This window comes from Pelobates fuscus, chromosome 5, assembly GCF_036172605.1.
Source record: "Pelobates fuscus isolate aPelFus1 chromosome 5, aPelFus1.pri, whole genome shotgun sequence".
Classification (NCBI taxonomy): Eukaryota; Metazoa; Chordata; class Amphibia; order Anura; family Pelobatidae; genus Pelobates; species Pelobates fuscus.
This window is the reverse complement of record NC_086321.1, coordinates 71,351,944-71,371,443: the sequence shown is the minus strand read 5'-3', so window position 1 is coordinate 71,371,443 and position 19,500 is coordinate 71,351,944. Positions and strand designations below refer to the sequence as shown.

General features: G+C 40.4%; 1 protein-coding gene across 2 annotated transcripts in view; it reads right to left on the bottom strand.

Annotated features, from left to right (window-relative positions):
- The window catches only part of SPEF2 (sperm flagellar 2), a 162,671-nt gene that overhangs the window by 127,434 nt on the left and 15,737 nt on the right, over nucleotides 1-19,500 (bottom strand). For both annotated transcript variants that reach the window (XM_063453972.1, XM_063453973.1), the window contains exons 2-7: nucleotides 11,912-12,014; nucleotides 10,843-11,095; nucleotides 7,937-8,107; nucleotides 7,305-7,445; nucleotides 7,026-7,105; nucleotides 5,350-5,539 (exon numbers count right to left, since the gene is read on the bottom strand). In XM_063453972.1, the coding sequence (XP_063310042.1) occupies nucleotides 5,350-5,539; nucleotides 7,026-7,105; nucleotides 7,305-7,445; nucleotides 7,937-8,107; nucleotides 10,843-11,095; nucleotides 11,912-12,014 (938 nt within the window). The remainder of the gene's footprint in view (nucleotides 1-5,349; nucleotides 5,540-7,025; nucleotides 7,106-7,304; nucleotides 7,446-7,936; nucleotides 8,108-10,842; nucleotides 11,096-11,911; nucleotides 12,015-19,500) is intronic.

Here is a 19,500-nt window from a genome sequence, read left to right as displayed (position 1 = left end):
TAATAGATTGAATAGCAGTTAGTTGTCTGCAAGCGTGTGTGTCAGGCCTACAGTATCTACTCTGCCAACTTCTGCCAGTGCACAGTGCCACTCATATCTGTTGTCACAGTAGCTTGCACGCATAGTACCACTAATCGAAATCGACCGTCATGGTCGTGGTACTGTGATTCCCTTTGGCCCTGGAATAATGCCCAGTGTTCAGAGGATACGTATCCTGAACTCGAAAAGTTCTGAGGACATAGTTGACTGGCTAGCACAGGACACCCAATCTTCTACAGCTTCCGCTCGGAACCTTGATGCACCATCTGTCAGGGTACCTGTTGTCTCTACCTCAGAGGAGGTGAGACACTTAGAATTCCGCCCTCTCAGAGGGGCTGACTCACTCGTTCCTCGCAGTCCTCTCGGCCGTTTACACGCCGGACGCCTCTGATCCGCCTCCTTTTATGACGCGGCTCTAGTAGCCGACGTCATGACGACTATCCGTTCCGACCTGTCAATCAAGTCCTGAGCACGAATCAGGACTCGTCGGGGGCGTGATCATCTATTTAGAACCAGGGTATAAAATAAGGTTTTGTGTATTGGTTCATTGCCCTGTCGTGGTTCTAGCTAGTCTAGTCACTCAGCGCTCTTATTTCTATTTGTCTCTTTGGTTCTGACCCGGCTTGTATTATTCTACCCTGCTTACCTCTATTACCATTTTGACCCGGCTTGTCTCTCGTTTACCTGCTCTCTCGTTCCCTCGACCTCGGCTTGTCTCTAGACCATTCTTTGCTTACTCCTTACGTTAGTCCGGCCATTCTAAGGTCCGGTATACGTAACTTCTCCTGTTTGTACTCTGCGTGTTGGATCCCTGTCCCGATCCTGACACCATCCTCCTCCAGTTTAGCTTCTTGCACCTCTCAAGTTACCACTCCCCCGCCTGCCGCCACCAACAACACTAGCACCACAGCCGCTTCACTTGATCTGTCAGAGGAGTTATTTACACATCAGTTGGAAGAAATGAGTGACGCGCAACCATTATTGCCAGAGGATGTAGATCACAGGGATATGTCTCAGTCAGGCAATATTACACACATGGACGTACGGTGTGATGATGATGATGTCGTACCCGCTGCTGCTTCCTTTGCTGAGTTGTCAGATACAAGTGAAGCGGTTGATGATGACGATGCGTCCGTGGATGTCACGTGGGTGCCCGCTAGAAGAGAAGAAGAACAGGGGGAAAGTTCAGAGAGGAAGACAGAGAGGAGGAGGAGACAAGTTGGAAGCAGGGGGAGGTCGTCGCAAGGAGCTAGTGGCACAGCCAGACAGCATGCATCGGCACCTGGGGTCAGCCAGACAGCACGCCAATCAACGCATGCTGTTGCCACCACCAGAATGCCGTCATTGCAGAGCTCAGCAGTGTGGCATTTTTTTTGTGTGTCTGCCTCTGACAACAGCGATTCCATTTGCAACCTGTGCCAAAAGAAACTGAGTCGTGGGAAGTCCAACACCCACCTAGGTACAACTGCTTTGTGAAGGCACATGATCGCACATCACAAACGCCTATGGGATCAACACATGAGTACAAGCAGCACACAAACTTAAAGCCGCCAACCTCCTCCTGGTCCAGCATCTTCAACCACGTCAACCACTGCTGTCCTCCTTGCCCCCTCTCAACCATCCGCCACTCCGTCTCTCGCCTTGAGCAGTTCCTGCTCATCTGCCCACAGTCAGGTGTCTGTCAAGGACATGTTTGAGCGTAAGAAGCCAGTGTCACAAAGTCACCCCGTTGCCCGGCATCTGACAGCTGGCTTGTCTGAACTCTTAGCCCGCCAGCTTTTACCATACAAGCTGGTGAAGTCTGAGGCGTTCAAAAAATTTGTAGCTATTGGGACACGGCAGTGGTAGGTACCTGGCCGTAATTTCTTTGCACAAAAGGCAATCCCCAACCTGTACTCAATTGTTCAAAAGGAAGTAATGGCATGTCTGGCACACAGTGTTGGGGCAAGGGTCCATCTGACCACTGATACCTGGTCTGCAAAGCATGGTCAGGGCAGGTATATCACCTACACTGCGCATTGGGTAAACCTTCTGACGGCTGCCAAGCATGGAATGCGTGGCTCTGCAGAGGAGTTGGTGACACCGCCACGACTTGCAGGCAGGCCTGCTGCCACCTCCTCTACTCCTCCTACTCCATCCTCTTCTTCCATAACCTCCTCGGCTAAGTCCTCTTCTGCTGCTGCGTCTTGCTCCACATCAACGGCACCCCACCAGCTCCCCAGGTACTATTCCACATCCCGGATACGGCAGTGTCACGCCGACTTGGGGTTGACTTGCCTGAAAGCAGAGAGTCACACCGGACCAGCACTCCTGTCCGCCCTGAACGCACAGGTGGATCAGTGGCTGAGTCCGCACCAACTGGAGATCGGCAAAGTAGTTTGTGACAATGGAAGAAATTTGTTGGCGGCATTGAATTTGGGCAAGTTGACACATGTGCCGTGCATGGCACATTTGTGTAATCTGATCGTACAACGCTTTGTGCATAAGTACTCAGGCTTACAGGACGTCCTGAAGCAGGCCAGGAAGGTGTGTGGCCATTTCAGGCGTTCCTACACGGCCATGGCGCACTTTTCAGATATCCAGCGGCGAAACAACATGCCAGTGAGGCGCTTGAATTGCGACAGCCCGACACGTTGGAATTCAACACTCCTAATGTTCGACCGCCTGCTCCAACAAGAAAAAGCCGTTAACGACTATTTGTATGACCGGGGTGCTAGGACAGCCTCTGCGGAGCTGGGAATTTTTTTGCCACGTTACTGGACGCTCATGCGCAATGCCTTTATGCTCATCAGCGACATCATACCATTTGTTTTCTTCCTGGAGCGTGCCCTGTGAAGAGTGCTGGATCAGGCCGTAGATGAGCGTGAAGAGAAAGAGTTGTGGTCACCATCACCACCAGAAACAGCCTTATCAGCATCGCTTGCTGGACCTACGGCAATGCTGGAAGAGGATTGTGAGGAAGAGGAGTCAGAGGAGGAATGTGGCTTTGAGGAGGAGGAGAAAGACCAACCACACAGGCATCCCAGGGTGCTTGCTGTCACCTATATGGTACCCGTGGTGTTGTACGTGGCTGGGGGGAAGAACATACCTTCAGTGAGATCACTGAGGACGAGGAACGGGACATGAGTAGCTCGGCATCCAACCTTGTGCAAATGGGGTCTTTCATGCTGTCGTGCCTGTTGAGGGACCCTCGTATAAAAAGGCTGAAGGAGAACGACCTGTACTGGGTGTCCACGCTACTAGACCCCCGGTATAAGCAGAAAGTGCCTGAAATGTTACCAAATTACCGCAAGTCGGAAAGGATGCAGCAGTTCCAAAATAAATTAAAAAGTATGCTTTACACAGCGTATAAGGGTGATGTCACAGCACAATGGGAATCTAACAGGGGAAGAGGTGAAAATAATTCTCCTCCTCCCACGACCACACCGGCAAGGACAGGACGCTTTACAGACGTGTTGTTGATGGAGGACATGCGGAGCTTTTTAAGTCCACCCTCAGAGAATGACTCGACCGACAGGTAGCAGACTACCTTGCCTTAACTGCAGATATCGACACTCTGAGCGATGAACCCCTTGACTACTGGGTGTGCAGGCTTGACCTGTGGCCTGAGCGATCCCAATTTGCGATAGAACTTCTGGCCTGCCCCGCTTCAAGTGTCCTGTCAGAAAGGACCTTCAGTGCAGCAGGAGGTATTGTCACTGAGAAGAGAAGTCGCCTAGGTCAAAAAAGTCTAGATTACCTCACCTTTATTAAGATGAATGAGGGATGGATCCCGAAGGGACTGACAGTGGGCGATACATTCGACTAAAAAAGGCCTGATGAGGGGGACGTAACAGGGATTAAACTGATAAGAATAGTACTACTTACCACACTACTCCTATCTGGTGGCACATTAGATTGCAAGCGCAGTGCCCCAAATTTGAAGTAGGAGAACCGACCAAGCATCTTTTTCCATCTCCCGGTTCCTAAAATCGATGCCATATACACGTCCCCTGATAGGGGACGTAACAGGGATTAAACTGATAAGAATAGTACAACTTAACACACCACTCCTATCTGGTGGCACATTAGATTACACGCGCAGTGCCCCAAATTTGAAGTAGGAGGACCAACCAAGCATCTTTTTCCATCTCCCGGTTCCTAAAATCGATGCCATATACATATCCCCTGATAGGGGACGTAACAGGGATTAAACTGATAGGAATAGTACTACTTAACACACCTTATAATAATGCAGAGAGAGGCAATGCAGAGAGCGGAGTCTGAAGAAGAGGAGTCAGAGGAGGAAGGTGGCTTTGAGGAGGTGGAAGACCAAACATAGCAGGTGTCCCAGGGGGCTTGTTGTCACCTTTCGGGGACCCTTGGTGTTGTACGTGGCTGGGTGGAGGAAGAGACCTTCAATGACATCAGTGAGGACAAGGAACGGGGCTAGCTTGGTATCCAACCTTGTGCAAATGGGGAGTTTGCGGTTGTGCAAATGGACTGTTTGCGGTTGTTTGCGGTGCGTTAAACGGGGAGTTTGGTCTGTCACTGTGAAGCGGGCGTAACCCTTACACTACCTGATCGATACAACATCATACCTGATTTTTTAAAGCACGTTATTCCAAACAATTTAAGAATGTTAGGTGATTTATGCCCTTTATGGATTAAAACCAGAATCTGCATCAACTATGTAATTTTCCATGGGAGTTTTGCCATGGATCCCCCTCCGGCATGCCACAATCCAGGTGTTAGTCCCCTTGAAACAACTTTTCCATCACTATTGTGGCCAGAAAGAGTTCCTGTGGGTTTTAAAATGTGCCTGCCTATTGAAGTCTATGGCGGTTCGCGAACATTTGCGGAAATTCGCGTTCGCCATTTGCGAACGTAACATTTTATGTTCGCGACATCTCTACACTCCAGTTGTCTTTGTGCCTGGCATGCATGAACGTCATAGGTTGCTACCAGCATGAGTTTCAACTGAGCTTTTTAAGAAAATATATTTACAGAAATGTGTGCGCCAAGATAAACCTCTATAGAGCTATCCAACATTAGGATCATAATGAGCATACATTTATCATCTTGTTAGAGTATAGTGACATCTAGTGGAAAAAAAAGATAATTTAATGTTAGTGGAATTTTTGTCATGCTTTTTAAAATCTACTTTAAAATTAGCATGTTTCCTCATAACTTTGGTACTCTATATTTGCGGATCTCTGGAGGTTTTAGGTATTTACAAGTAGATCTGTACATCAATGCAAACAAATCTGGTATTAGAGCTGCAATAAAGATGTGGATCTATAATATATTGGTATGCAATATTCTTCTAACCTCCTGCGCCCCATGTGCTGTCAGTTGTTCCATTAGGATTCTGCGTCGTCTTTTTTCCCTCTGCTCACGTGCTACTGTATCTTCTTCCAAACGTTTCTGAATTTTCTTCACATAGTCATCACTAGAATCTAGCTTTAATAAAGCGGTGCCAATGCTAACTGTTGAACGTATTCGCTGTAATGTGGAAGTCCTAGAAAAAAGTTTGAACATTAGTTGATTAATAAAAATTATTTATATCTCAACACAAATATATGCATGCAATTGATTCCCTTTTATTCCAGAAGTTTGGTCCTTAAGGGATTAACCCCTTAAGGACCCATGACAGAATTATTCTGCCATGGTTGTCTTTCCTAGACCAGAATAATTCCATAATGTGGTATTTTACCAGCAGGGACTGTTTCAAAGTAAGCACTACACTCAGTTCTTTAAATGTGGATTTAAATACCCATTTGCTGCAATGCGTGTGAGCAGGTTAAAATCCCAGCTAACACCAGGGAGACAGTTAGTGGCCCCAGACTGACCGAGAACACCACGACTAATCGCTCATGCTCAGCCACGGTGATTTTCTGTGTGTAGCTTATGTGTGTTAGAAACCCAGAGTTGGAGCAGACCATGACAGTTTCTCTCTGCATGCCCCCATACTATTTTGATCGGAGCTGAGCTTTGCCAGTTAACCTGCACCGATCACAGTGTAATGGCATTGCATTTTTTGTAAGTATGCAAGGGATCTCCCTGTCATGTTGAAACACACTTTATCAGTACTGATATTAGCATAGAAAAAACATTAGATTTACATTTAAAATTAGGTTTAGGATTAGAGTTTGGATTAGGGTTCAAATTTGGATAGGATTAGGGCCAGCAAGGCAATCTCTCTGCTAAAATCACCATAGGAATTCTTCTAACACTAAGAGTTATGGATAGGGTTAGGCATAGGATTAGGGTTAAAAAAAATCAATACCAAAAACATTGAATAAAAAAAATGGAGAAACAAATTGTATGTATCCTATTACTCTTCCCCATTGATTGAAGTTGTATAAACCTGGTCTGCATAAATATGTACAATAAAAGCACTAGCACAGGACAAACACACAAAACGATCACCTTTCTGTAACATTTCAGTTATATCCCCAGCACTTAATCCACCATTCTCTATTCCAGCAGAACGTTAACCCCTTCAGTGAATGATCTGTGTGCACAGATGAACCCTTTGCCATTATGCAAATAATTAAATTAAAATACCAGATCGTCTGAGAGATTGGTAATCTAACTTTCATAGTGTGCTTTGATAGAAACCTCTAAGAAGAAACCTTTGCACCGTTCATTTTATTATTGATTATCTCTCTCTCTAAGCCAGGAAAATATTGCATTAACAATTTATATATGCAGTTTAGGAATCTAGTAGTCATGTTAGGTTAGCCACACATATTATTTTGCATGGGTAATATTACGGTATGTGTAATTCATATTGTTATGTATCTATCCCTTTAAACAACCAACTTTAACATAAAATATGCAATCTAATGTAATCTAGCGCTAAATAACATTAACCCCTTAAAGACACATGACATGTGTGACATGTCATGATTGCCTTTTATTCCAGAAGTTTGGTCCTTAAGGGGTTAAAAAAGGAATGTAACGCTAAAACCAGAAAGTTCAATAGAGCAAAACACATTTACCTTGTAGTTAGTGATATACTGCTAGATGAACCATTTCTCTTGATTGTCGTTTCAAATCTTTCTAGCTCTCTGTAAACACCCTTTAAATACAGAGAGACTTATGAGTGGGTTAATATCCAGTTCTTAATTTTAGCTCACTTCGGTCATGCTTCATAAATTGAAGAAAAACGTGAGAACATGATATTTCTATCCTTCCACACGGTAATGCAATTGTTTTTGAAATAATGATGATTTGTGCTTTGTTAACACGACATTTACAGTTCAGAACATGAAACTCACCTCTGCTTCTTTCTTCTTTTTTAGCATCTTTTGTGCTTCAATGGCTTTCAATGTGCGATTTGGTGGTGGTTTAGGAATTTGTACGATTGCAGCTTGAATCCGTGCCATTATTTCAGTTTGTCTCCTCCGAGCTCGACGAAGCTAATACAATTAAATAATATGGCATAACTTTTATACATATAAACTCTAACATTGTAAGTATAGCAATTAAACCGCTGCAGAAGTCCTTGAAATCAGTCTAAGTTGACTCTAAAGAATTACGGGAGTTGTAGATCTACAGTAAATATGATTCAACGTTTTATCTACCCTTAATTCATGAAGATAATCAGGTGCTTAAGAGCACTTATTCATAGACCATTTATGAGTAAGATCAGTCTTACATATAGGAAATGCGTCAGATTTCCTGCTGGTTTCTGACTGCCACTGCGTATTCCCTATCGATCCAACTGTTTTGAAATACACAGACACACGTACACACAGATACATACACACATACACACATACACACCCATAGAGCATACAGAAACATAAGCACTTTTTTCCCTTAGATACATGTAATTTAGCTAGTCTTTAATTCATGTCGATTTATACATATTCTCATATGCCAAAAATATTAGGCAGAAAAAAAATACCTTTTCAATATCCTGAAGTCTCAGCTCTTCTTGGACTTTCTGTAATTTGTTAAGCTCGTCATTATGTATTTGATCAAGCTTTTCGCTCATTTCTTTGGCTTTTATATCAAACTGTTCAGTTACTTTCTGCAAATTTACATTTGTCTGGCGTGGCACAATCATCTTTAAACGCTATCAAAGTGAAAGTCAATATATAAATAGTTATAGCAGGAGTAGTTATATACAATGAAGGAACATACAGGATTTTTAAATGTAAATAGATATGCACCAGTGAGACCTAAAATAAATACATAAATAGCTGCATGCAATTAATAGGTTAATTATGTTTTGATGTAACAAAATAGATCCCAGCGTGGTTCTCTAACAAAAAAGGAGCACCCTGAGGGAGAGCACAGATGAATAGGAAAAAATGTAGAATAAAGTAAAGACAAAAAACCCTACCTTTAGTAAATCTAAGGTTAAAATGGACTTTCCCCAGTACCGCCCATCCGCCGCTTTTAACCTAGTGCGATCGAGAGGCGGGTCCCAATGCAGTCCCGCCCATTTTTTCATTGATTGCAGAGTACATATGGGAAAGGGCGAGATGCCCTCCTCTCGTCACACCTGGTCTCGGATCAACTAAGGTAACAAAATCTTTTAATGGGAGATTCAAGTATCCTATGTACACATTCATTACCTCACCTCAAATAGGCGGCACTAAGGGGCGTATGCGAACGTGAGTGATAAGTCTATGACTACAGGTACGGCACTTAGTTGCTTTGGTCCCTCCCGTCTGGCTGACTGGCTTATTACATAATTGGTCTTGTCCCCCCTATTTACCTGCCTATAGATTTGATTGGTATTTACCCATATGGCTCATTAGAAAGATAGGTATTTAAACACACCACTTTGGGGAGCTCATTCACTTTGCCACTAACTATGGTGTGACATAAAACCCTACCTTTAATATATCTATGGTTAAAATGGGAAAAGCCCAGTACGCAATATTACAGTGAATAGAACAAGGGGAGAGGACTAAACAGACTGAAACTGTCGTCGTTTTGTTTTTGTCCACTTTTATTTACACTGTTTGGGTAGCACTATGAGCACTATTTAGTTCATAAGTTTTTTTACTTATAATACTAGGGTTGGTTGGTTCAGGTAGGCACTAGCTTTGTGCGGTCCTGAGGTAACCTAGGGACAGTGTGTAGTATTGATATAATTTAGTTTTTTAGGGGTTTTTTTGGCATTCCTGTAGGTCCTATCCCGCCTTTCCTTGTAATATGGCTAGGGAATTTTTTACCATTGACTTGCTATAGATTTTTTTCTATTGAGTTGCTATTGGTCTATTTAGAGCCCTTTATAGCTATATACCTGGATCACCCTCTATCCAAGAGGAGAGTTACTTCAAGTATTTACCTGGTTATATATATATATATATATATATATATATATCACAGTTTCAGTCTGTTTAGTCCTCTCCCCTTGTTCTATTCACTGTAATATTGCGTACTGGGCTTTTCCCATTTTAACCATAGATATATTAAAGGTAGGGTTTTATGTCTTTACTTTATTCTATATTTTTCCTATTCATCTGTGCTCTCCGTCAGGGTGTTCCCTTTTTGTTAAAGGAACACGCTGGGATCTAATATGTTTTTTGTAATTTACGTTTGGGGGTTACCCCCTCTTTGAGAGCACAGTTTAGGCAACCATCCTCCACTATGGAGGTTTGATGCCGTGGTGACTTATTTTTCCCTTCAGCGGACTGAGCGGTAACCACTGCATTATATCATTTCTTTGAACGTCTTGATGTAACCTATCATGAATATAGTTATTCCGTGAGGAACAATAGCGACAGCTGTCCAGTCACTAGCAGTTTTAAATGACAGCCAGTGGCTGATTGCTGATTAGGCGGCATGCCCCTACTCCCTGTGATAGAACACCCTGCCACTGAAATACTCTGTTCCTTACTATTCCCTGTTTTGTTCAGTAAATACCGTGTTCACATACTTTTTCCCCTGTTTTATTCGGTAACTAAACAAAACCACAAAATACCCAGACCAACCGTATGCCTATTAACCTCGTTCACCCCTGTTAACACCTCAATAACGATTCACACCTCAGTGTTCTAAGTGGTCGGCTGGGTGGCTGCTGTTCGTATGCACGAACACTTAGTGGCGGCCATTTTGTTCGAACGCAGGCAGCGATGTTTGGTCGTCGAGTTCATGGAAATAAAATCGGACACCCGACCTTGCAAAACTTCCATTCCTACCTGGGTGAGTTTCTTTACATCCTGGAAGAGCCTGAAATCGTTCGCATGAATTAGGTAAACACTATCTGCATACCATCTGAAGCATGCGTTCGGTATTTTATTTGTTTTTGTACTCCCGAAAGAGACCGACCGCCACTACTTTTCTCCTGGAACTATTTTGGGCAGGTGCCTCGTGTGGGCAGGAGCTGCCGGCTCCCTCCTTGCTTTTTTTTTTCACATGCGCAGTTTTATTTTCTGCGAATGGGCAAAAACAAATAATTTTTTACAAAATTTCGTCCCAAAAAAACAAATGTTTTACGGACTAAATTCGGAATGGATGAATTACATTTTTAGTTAGTATGAATTAATTCCTATGAAACGAAAATTTCACTGGTGCACATGTCTAGTAGCTACACTAAACTAGCGAATTTCAAAACCAAATTTCGTGTATTGCTAAATTTAGGCAGAAATAGCCAAACTTTGACTATTGCTAAGCTAGAGTTATTCAAAATCAACACCTTTTGCATACATTTCACAATCTAGGTTTCATTTAATTTCAGTTCAATGAAAAAAAGAGAGTTTTCTATTGTTGTGGCGCACTCTAATACAAACATTTGAACTCTAAGAAAATATGGTCATCAAAATACTTAGAGAATGACACTTGCTGCTCTCTTACCTCTCGATATAATTCTGTGCCAATGCTTTGTAACTTGGCTGGACCCGCTGGTCTCATAGTCTCCATAGCTACTCCTGTTAATCCTGCCTTCTTTTTCCTTTGCAGAGCAATGTACATTTGATACAGAAGTCGGGTTGCTGCCCCATGTTGTTCGGATATAATATCTTGGGCCACATTTTGGTCAAAAGGAATACCCAGAAGATGGAGAGTGGGTTCTATCCGAGTAAAGTTGTTTAGTTTGGAGATGGCAGCTCTATAAATAGGGGGGGGGGGAGTTTATGAGTGTGACATTATAATGACTGAATAAATATTAAGGAACTTAATAATAATTATCATATTATGTGACTTTTCTAATCTAGATGTTAAAAACTGCTCAGCTTCACTAGTCTGCCTAAAGATAAAATGTCTACTGGTGTACTAATTTTTTCTGTACTGTATCCTTGATCTTTATTTTTAGATTACTAATAGACAAGTATGGTATTTCCAGGTTCATTAACATCCGGGTTTAGCACTTCTACTAATAAGTCAGTGTCTCCCCTATGCGATAATACACTGCGGTTTCTCGCATGACAATGACTCCAGATACTATAAAATGCTCATTGCTGCATAGACAAGGTACTCTTACACTGTTGTCAATGTTCTCCATTATTTGAAACTATTGACTGAAGACCTTTCCACAAAGTCTGGTTTCAAAATCTGGAAAAGTGTCTGGAAACGTTTTAAAGGCTTCATTAGCCTCTCTACATATTGAAGTCTTCAAGCACCACTCAACTGGAAGATGGAAGAATAACACTATGGCATATCAGTCAACGACTCTTCACAGAAGATCCACCCAACACTGTGTCTTTGCAATAACATATTTTTTTTCTTAAACAGCTAGATATTGCTATTATCACAGATGAGTGAACTGGTAACTATAGGCGATATGCATTTTTCTAAATTCTGCCTCAGTGACCCCCAGTTAGTAAAATTAAGACTTGATTGCTCTACTGAATGTGCAATAGGAGCAAGAGTCCTTCAAGTGTAGCCCACTGACCTTAATTGTTATTTATCATGCAAAACACTATACCTGCTCTGTGAAAATTGATCAAAGTCATCCTGCAGTTGGTACTTGTGTAAGACTTCTCCAATTAAATATCCAGTGGAAAATTCCTTTGCAAAACACTTTGGTTCTAAACATCAAAATAAATTAAAAATAAATACATACAATTAGATTAGAATTATGAAAATTACAAACACGTCACTGGTACTACAGATCTGCAAACAACCTGTAAATAGTACAGATTACAGGGATAGAAAACCAAGCTTTTATGTTTAAAAAAACAAGCTAGATTATATTTTAAATTTCAGCATAAATGCAAGAGGAGCAGCATTCAAATAACCTTGGGACTATTACAGTACCAAAAATATGTACACTAACATTTGATTAGCACATTGTCTTATTGGCATCTCTGTTAAAAAAGAGCAGCTGCTCCAGGAGCATTCCAACCATAATCACATTTGCAGTATTGCAGACTTATACCCATTTAGTAAAAAAAAATCTGTTTTTTGTTTGTTTGTTTTTATTAAAAAATGTTTTAACATTTATTTGGAATGTAGTATGCATAGCTAGCAGATAAGCACAGGGTAAAATAGAAACATGTCTGTATAGATTGATTTTTAGTGATTGTCAAGCCAAGGGCGCATACTTCATTGTTGCACAATAGAATTTTGCCATTTAATGTAATTTGTGTAGTGCATATATGATTTGGTCACTTGGTTGCAAGGTTAGGTGAAATAAGGGGTAATGTAAATTGCATAGGAATGTGAAAGGGGATGGTTTACAAAATGGATTGATCCTTTGATTAATCAAAAGCTCAGCAGGGTGTGAGATTCTACACTTGCAATGCCTGGATGTCTAGTCCCACTGTAAACTAGCTGGCTTCAGCCATATGGCCTGTACATTTTAATTGATTTGTTGATTTATTTGATATGCCAATGATCATTAGCTTTAAGAAAGAAAAGAAAAAAATACGCTTTGTGTTCCAGTATCATATCCAAAAAAAACAAATACTTACTCACGGAATAATAACTGAGCCTCATTTTTGTTATATTTGGAATGGGATGAGCACAATCTTCTAATCAAGGCCAAACATGATTTGCGTAGCTTAACCATAGGGGAAGGGATTGTGATGTCTGCTATATTGGGTCACAAGTAAGGTGTGTGACATATCTAGGATTAGAAAAATGGTAACACATTTATAGATGCAATTATTATTTCTGTGGCAAGTACATAAGAGGAGATAGAACCAAATGTTTCCATTTGGATTGATGTTGGTCTGGAGCACAAGGGTGTGGCTACTTATAGTTACTATAGGTACGCCATATCTCCACCTCTGGGCGAGGCTTGGTAATCCACAGGGTATATATCCAATGATACTGAGATGTGTTTTTGCACTTGCTTGGGGGCAAAATCTAATTCTAAGTGAGTCACCACCTTTCTTACCAGAGACCCCCTGAGCAGAAGTTTTACTTTGAAAACCTAAGTGAGTCATTAGGACTTCTGTTATTTTATCCCTTTTGTTTTATCTGTTGTTGGTGTAACTAATTTGAATGTCATCTATATTTTTGTATGCACTGTGACTATTTTTTGCTCATAATAAATGTTCCTTTATTAAGATTTGCCTTTGTCTGGTAAAGAATCAGGTTACCTGAAGAGACTAATTAGTGTTTTGCAACTGCTTAAATATCGTGCTAAGTTGTACTTGGTGGGTTTTTATTATTAAGTTACCTGGGGGACCAAGGCACCCCATTTATAAATTGTCTTGGTGGTGGCAGCGTTAAAATTGTAATAATTATATTATTATGCTTAGGTGTGGGTGGTGTTAAGGGGGATTTTATAATTATTTCCAGTCTAGTGCAGACAAATAGTGAACTTTAACCCTTTCACCACCACAACTACGTCACACACACTCTTCAAGTAGGATGCGTTCATGACAGTGATTATCTAAAAAAATGTTTAAATGTTAACTTTCATTTATAAGTTCACCCTTACAGAAATAGTGAAAGGAGGGTACAATTTGGAAAGGTGAAATGGCTGTCTCGATCTTACTAATCGTCATACAGTGTCTGAAATATTAGCATGGAAGCAAACATACAATTTTGGAGCTTTATTGCCTAAATTATTCTTACTTTTCTTCAAAAATGAGTCCATATGCTATATACATGATGTTGGGTGTGAATGTGGATAACAAATTGAAATAGTGTAGACAATTGTTAGGAATCTGTAGCACACCAGCTATGATTTGCAAAAGCTGAAATGTACCACCAACACGCAAATCCAGAGCTTAGAGTATCCTATACTAAAAAGGGTGGCTGCGCTTAAAGGGTCACTCCAGACCCCTAAACAACTGTGTGAAGAACGTGTCCTCTTTTTTATTTTGCAAAAAATGCAGATTTCAATAGAAATGTACACTTTCATAAGTTAACCTGGTTTCACCCCCTTTGCTTTCAAGCAGACAACAGGTAATGTTACTTCCTGGTATCGTTAGCTCAATGCAGCTGACCTCAAGAGGAAGCAATTGCCTAGAGCACCTGACTTACAAAGACTTCTCATTGAGCTGCATTGGGAAGTCTGTGATTGGACAGCCACAGAAAGTCTGGGTGGGGTTAGAATGGTAGAGCTTGCAAAGGCAGCAGACATGAGAACTGCAGGTTTTGCAATCTGATTTTAGATATATCCCCAATGAAAAAAATACATAATTAAATGCATGCAAGTTTTCATTTGGGGTATATCTACTAAACAGTGATTTTTAAAATTTATTTTGTATTTGGGCAGTGGAGTGTTCCTTTAAAAGGTTTCTCCAACCCTTATTAACTGATGATAAATAATGCCCTACTTGCATTATTCTATTGTTCCCCACTACAAAAAAAGAATCAAATGGCGTTTTAAAATTATGTTTACTTACCTTAAACCAGTGTCAGTCTGATGTCACGGGAGCCGCACCGAGGCACAATCAACAACTGGTTTAGTTTATCTTTTACATCCCAAAAGGCTTGAGATGGGAGGTATGGAAAACATTGGGTATAGAAAGTTAGTTTTTGGCAACTCCAATGCATACAAGAAAGGGGGGTTCTACAGGTGACCCTATAAGGACTATTGAATCTAGGGGCTTTATTCACAGAGATGTTACAGTAGGAAATACAGACTCTATGATCCACTTGTTAAGTAAGGGCCGATGGCGATCAGCATAGGATTTTTGGATTTTGGTGCTTAACTCCAGGATGACAGTATACTTATGATCTCCACTTCAGGCATTTAATGCTGTCCTCATCCTTAAAGGACCACTATAGGCACTCAGACCACTTCAGCTCAATTAAGTGGTCTGGGTGCCAGGTCCATCTAGGGTTAACCCTGCCTGCTGTAAACATAGCAGTTTCAGAGAAACTGCTATGTTAACATATGGGTTAATCCAGCTTCTAGTGGCTGTCTCATTGACAGCCGCTAGAGGCGCTTCCGCGCTTCTCACTGTGATTTTCACAGTGAAATACGCCAGCGTCCATAGGAAAGCATTGAATGCTTTCCTATGGACTGACTGAATGCGCGCGCGGCTCTTGCCGCTCATGCACATTCGGTCGAAGAGGGAAGAGAGTCCCCAGCGCCGAGGGAGCCGGCGCTGGAGAAAGGTAAGCGTTTAACCCCTTCCTCCCCCTAGAACCCGGCGGGAGGGGGGCCATGAGGGTGGGGGGGACCTAAAGACCATATAGTGCCAGGAAAACGAGTTTGTTTTTCTGGCACTATAGTGGTCCTTTAATATGAACCAAAGTGACCCCCCTCCCCACCCCGCACGCCGATCTAGTTTGGCTAAAGAAAAACCATTGAAAATCTATCAAAAAGTTCAGTCATGAGGGTAATGGGGTATACACTCTGTATTGTAATCTTGTTAAGCGCCCTGTACTTGGACTTCTAATATTATTCCTCCTTATGAAATACAATAACAGTCAACTGTATAGGATCTCCCAAGTTATAAGAGGGGCATTCAAGGGTCTATCACATATGGTATCTACAGACAGATGGAAAGGCATAGATCTAATCAATGACATTTTCTACTGTTTCCAACAAATGGGACTGCACACACTAAGCAGAGGGATATTCCAATGGTGCCTCACAGACTTGGGTGGCTACATATCCCATACATAGAGTGTATAGAATTGAAAGCTGTCCAGGCAATCAAGGGTTTAAATCCAGAGGCACATTGTTTTTTTGTTGAAACCGAGGCAACATTTCGGTTCCAGGCAGTTTTTACTGAAGAAGACATTTTCTACTGAACCGGAATACATGAGAGCCATAATCTGCTGGCTGATACTGAACCTCAGGCAAAAGACACAGGAAGGAGGAAATGAAAACTAGGCTGTTTATGAGACAATTATATTCCTATAATTATTATATTCATCTAAGTCTTCAGGGAGGTCAAGTAATAGCTCAAGCACAGCAAGAGTCGCAAATCATATACAACCATTTTCCACAGAGTCAAAAAAATACGACCAAAAAAAAAACTTCAACCAATTAGGATATTTTTAAATGGCACATTATTATAACTCAAAATATGTTAATTTTGGGGTAATATAGGGTATGTAAGTTTATTTATAAAGGCTTAGATTTAAGAGATATATAAATAGATTTAAAAATATACATATTAAAAATATTCATATAGCATTTGAATTAGTTAGTGAAATTACTTTTTTTATTATTATTTATTTTACAATCAGGTAGAAAATAAATTAACAGGGTTATTCAGGAAAGTGAGAATTCAATGTGAATTCAAACTGAACCTCAAATTTAAGGTCGAAGTAGCCAAATTAGAAATATTCTCTAAGCCAGCTATGCTTTCCATTCAGCTATTTTGGATTTAAATTTAAAATTCACTTTGAATTCACCTTGAATCTGCATGGTACGGCCAAGAATAATAATGCATCATTGATAGTACAGATAGTATTTTTTTTACCCAGAAACTGAGACAGCCCAACCCGTGAATGCAGAGGTACATCTTCCATTCCAACGCTCAGAACATTTACTGCAGACATTTGAAGTTGAATACTTTAGGGATTAGATTGTTTGTTTTCCCTCACAGCTCCTGTTAGTTCTAATTGGCTTATTGAATCTGTTCCAAAAACATGTTTGTTTTTCCAATTTTTTTGCAAGAGTTGTGAATAAATCATTTTTTTTTCCCCAAGGCTGCACTTCTAATTTTGTAAATAAGTCCAAGTGAATAAAAAAAAATGCACCCTTTTTTCCCCTTGTTTACAGCAACCAAGTTCATAGATTGGATTGAGATCAAAGCCGTAATTGAGTCTTTGCAAGGTAGGCCATAGAATCCAACAAGAAAAATGTAATCTTTACTCTAAAGAAAATGACTTGTTTTGATATATGAAATCCCACACACAGTACAAAACCCACTCTTAAATAATAGCTTACACTGAATCCTTGTCATTAGCAATTAAATCAGCAGCCAGCAAAGTAATTTCCATTCCATACCATACATCACAGAAAGCAATATGTAGAAACAGTGATATGCTTTGGATAACTAATTCTATACAATGTAGTCATATTTAACATAGATGAATAGAATAAATGTTTTAATGTTTATTACAACACAAACAGCCCGCAGCCGCAAAATCTTTCACCTAAGAACACAACACTCAACAAACTGAGTCATGGTTGTCCCTAATGTAACAACAATACATTGGGCATCAGCCAAAGACTGGGACTCTAGAGTTTAACTTAGCTTAACTTAGATTTGTTTATGCTAACATTTTAATGCACACAGGGTTCTTCAACAAAGCTTAAATTGTCAGTAATCAAAGTTGCAATTCAAAGTGTATTTCAAATTTTACGCTAAAGTTGGGAAATTTTGCAAATCAGCTCGGGGTTAATCACTAAAGTGTGATTTTTTTTGTTTTGGTGTTAAAGGAGCATTGAAGGAGCATTGAAGGAGAGATATAGATTACAGATAAGGAAGGGGTTATTTAAAGGGCAGTGATGGGATTTATATTAGGAGGGGGCGTTAACTGAAAATAAATGAAGGAATCTATATTCAGGGACAGTAGATTTGTATATATAAAAGGAGGGTCAATTGGCAGGTTGACATTGGCATGTGATTATTGAGCAGGACATAAATGGCAGGTGTATAGGGATTTAATGGACATGTATTGAAAGACAAGTGATGTAAAATCCACCCTAAAAACTATCACCAGGGCTGTCTGTTCATTAGTTCAATCGCTGCTTTGAAATTGTTAAAGAAAATGGCCAGGTTCAAATAAAATCCGAGAGGGTGATAAGACAAACATGTTAAAACGTATATATCAATCAACAGAATCAAACATCTTAAAGGAAGGGTTCCCAAAAGGTTGATCCCCAGATGTTGTAGAACTACAACTCCCATGATGCTTTGCATGCAATTAGCATGGCAAAGCATCATGGAAGCTGTAGTTTTAAAACAGTAAATATAACGTACCTGGTTTGTCAAAAATCAGAAGTATTTATAAAATGTAGAGATGGAAATTTGAATTTTAAAATGCTCCAATACCATTATAACACATCATCCACCTCTAACTAGTTATAGTTTCATTCTCCATGCAATTGTCAATCAATAGTGCGTTATTCTAACTAAAAATAACCACAATTTTAATCAACACAGTGTTACCCAAGGACGCGTCTGGCAAGTTCAATGCACTAACTTTTTGTTAAAATTCTTTTTTTTTTTTTTTTTTATTATACATCAATACACACACACACACACACACACACACACATATATATTTGGAGAGTGTCTTACAGTTTATTAATAATAATAGTGTCCTTTAAACTCATTAGATATTTTCACCCCTGTCTCTCTGGAATCCTTGTGAGAATTATTCTACCTGTAGCTCTTACTTGTGAACACAACAGTCTCTGTAAAATAAACAGAGAAGAAACTCTGGGGAATATAAAAGGTACTATAAGGCTAATGTTTTGATAATTATTTAGAAAACAGAAATGTATCTTAAAGAGTATTATTAAATGTAGGGTATATCATTTACAAGTCCCACGGCTTCAAAAAATCTTTACAAGTGTCAAGGTCAGGGGTGGGCTGGCGCCTTTTTTTTATTTTTTCCTTTTTATTTCAGACATATACCTGGCATATGTGGAACGTGTAAAGCTTCTTACTTTTTGCCTCGGTATCTTGTCATCATTAATATTCCTCCCCATCTCATTCCTTTCCTAATTAATTACTATAGTATTGAATCAAGTAAAAAGATAGAAAGTAAACACTGGAGGAAAGAAGTACTAAAACTCTATTTGTTGCCTCCCACCCCACCCTTGTGACTTCCTATGATGGCTGTTGCCTTGCTGGTCTATTTAACTTCCTATTTGGAGAGAGAGAACCCCCTATTTTTTTTTTCTTACATTATTTGCCCGTTTCTTGGGATCTTCGGAGGCCCTTTAAATCCTTCACTATACCACTTCTTGGGTTAAAGATTCGAATTTATTAATCCACATATCCCAGTCTTCTATCTGGGTATATCTTTTTCCCAGGTTCGTTAGTATGCCCGCTTCCATTTTCACTTGCCAAGTCACCTGGGATGATAATTCTTGGATATGTGGAATTGTCGGTGTTTTCCAATTACGTGCTAATAAGA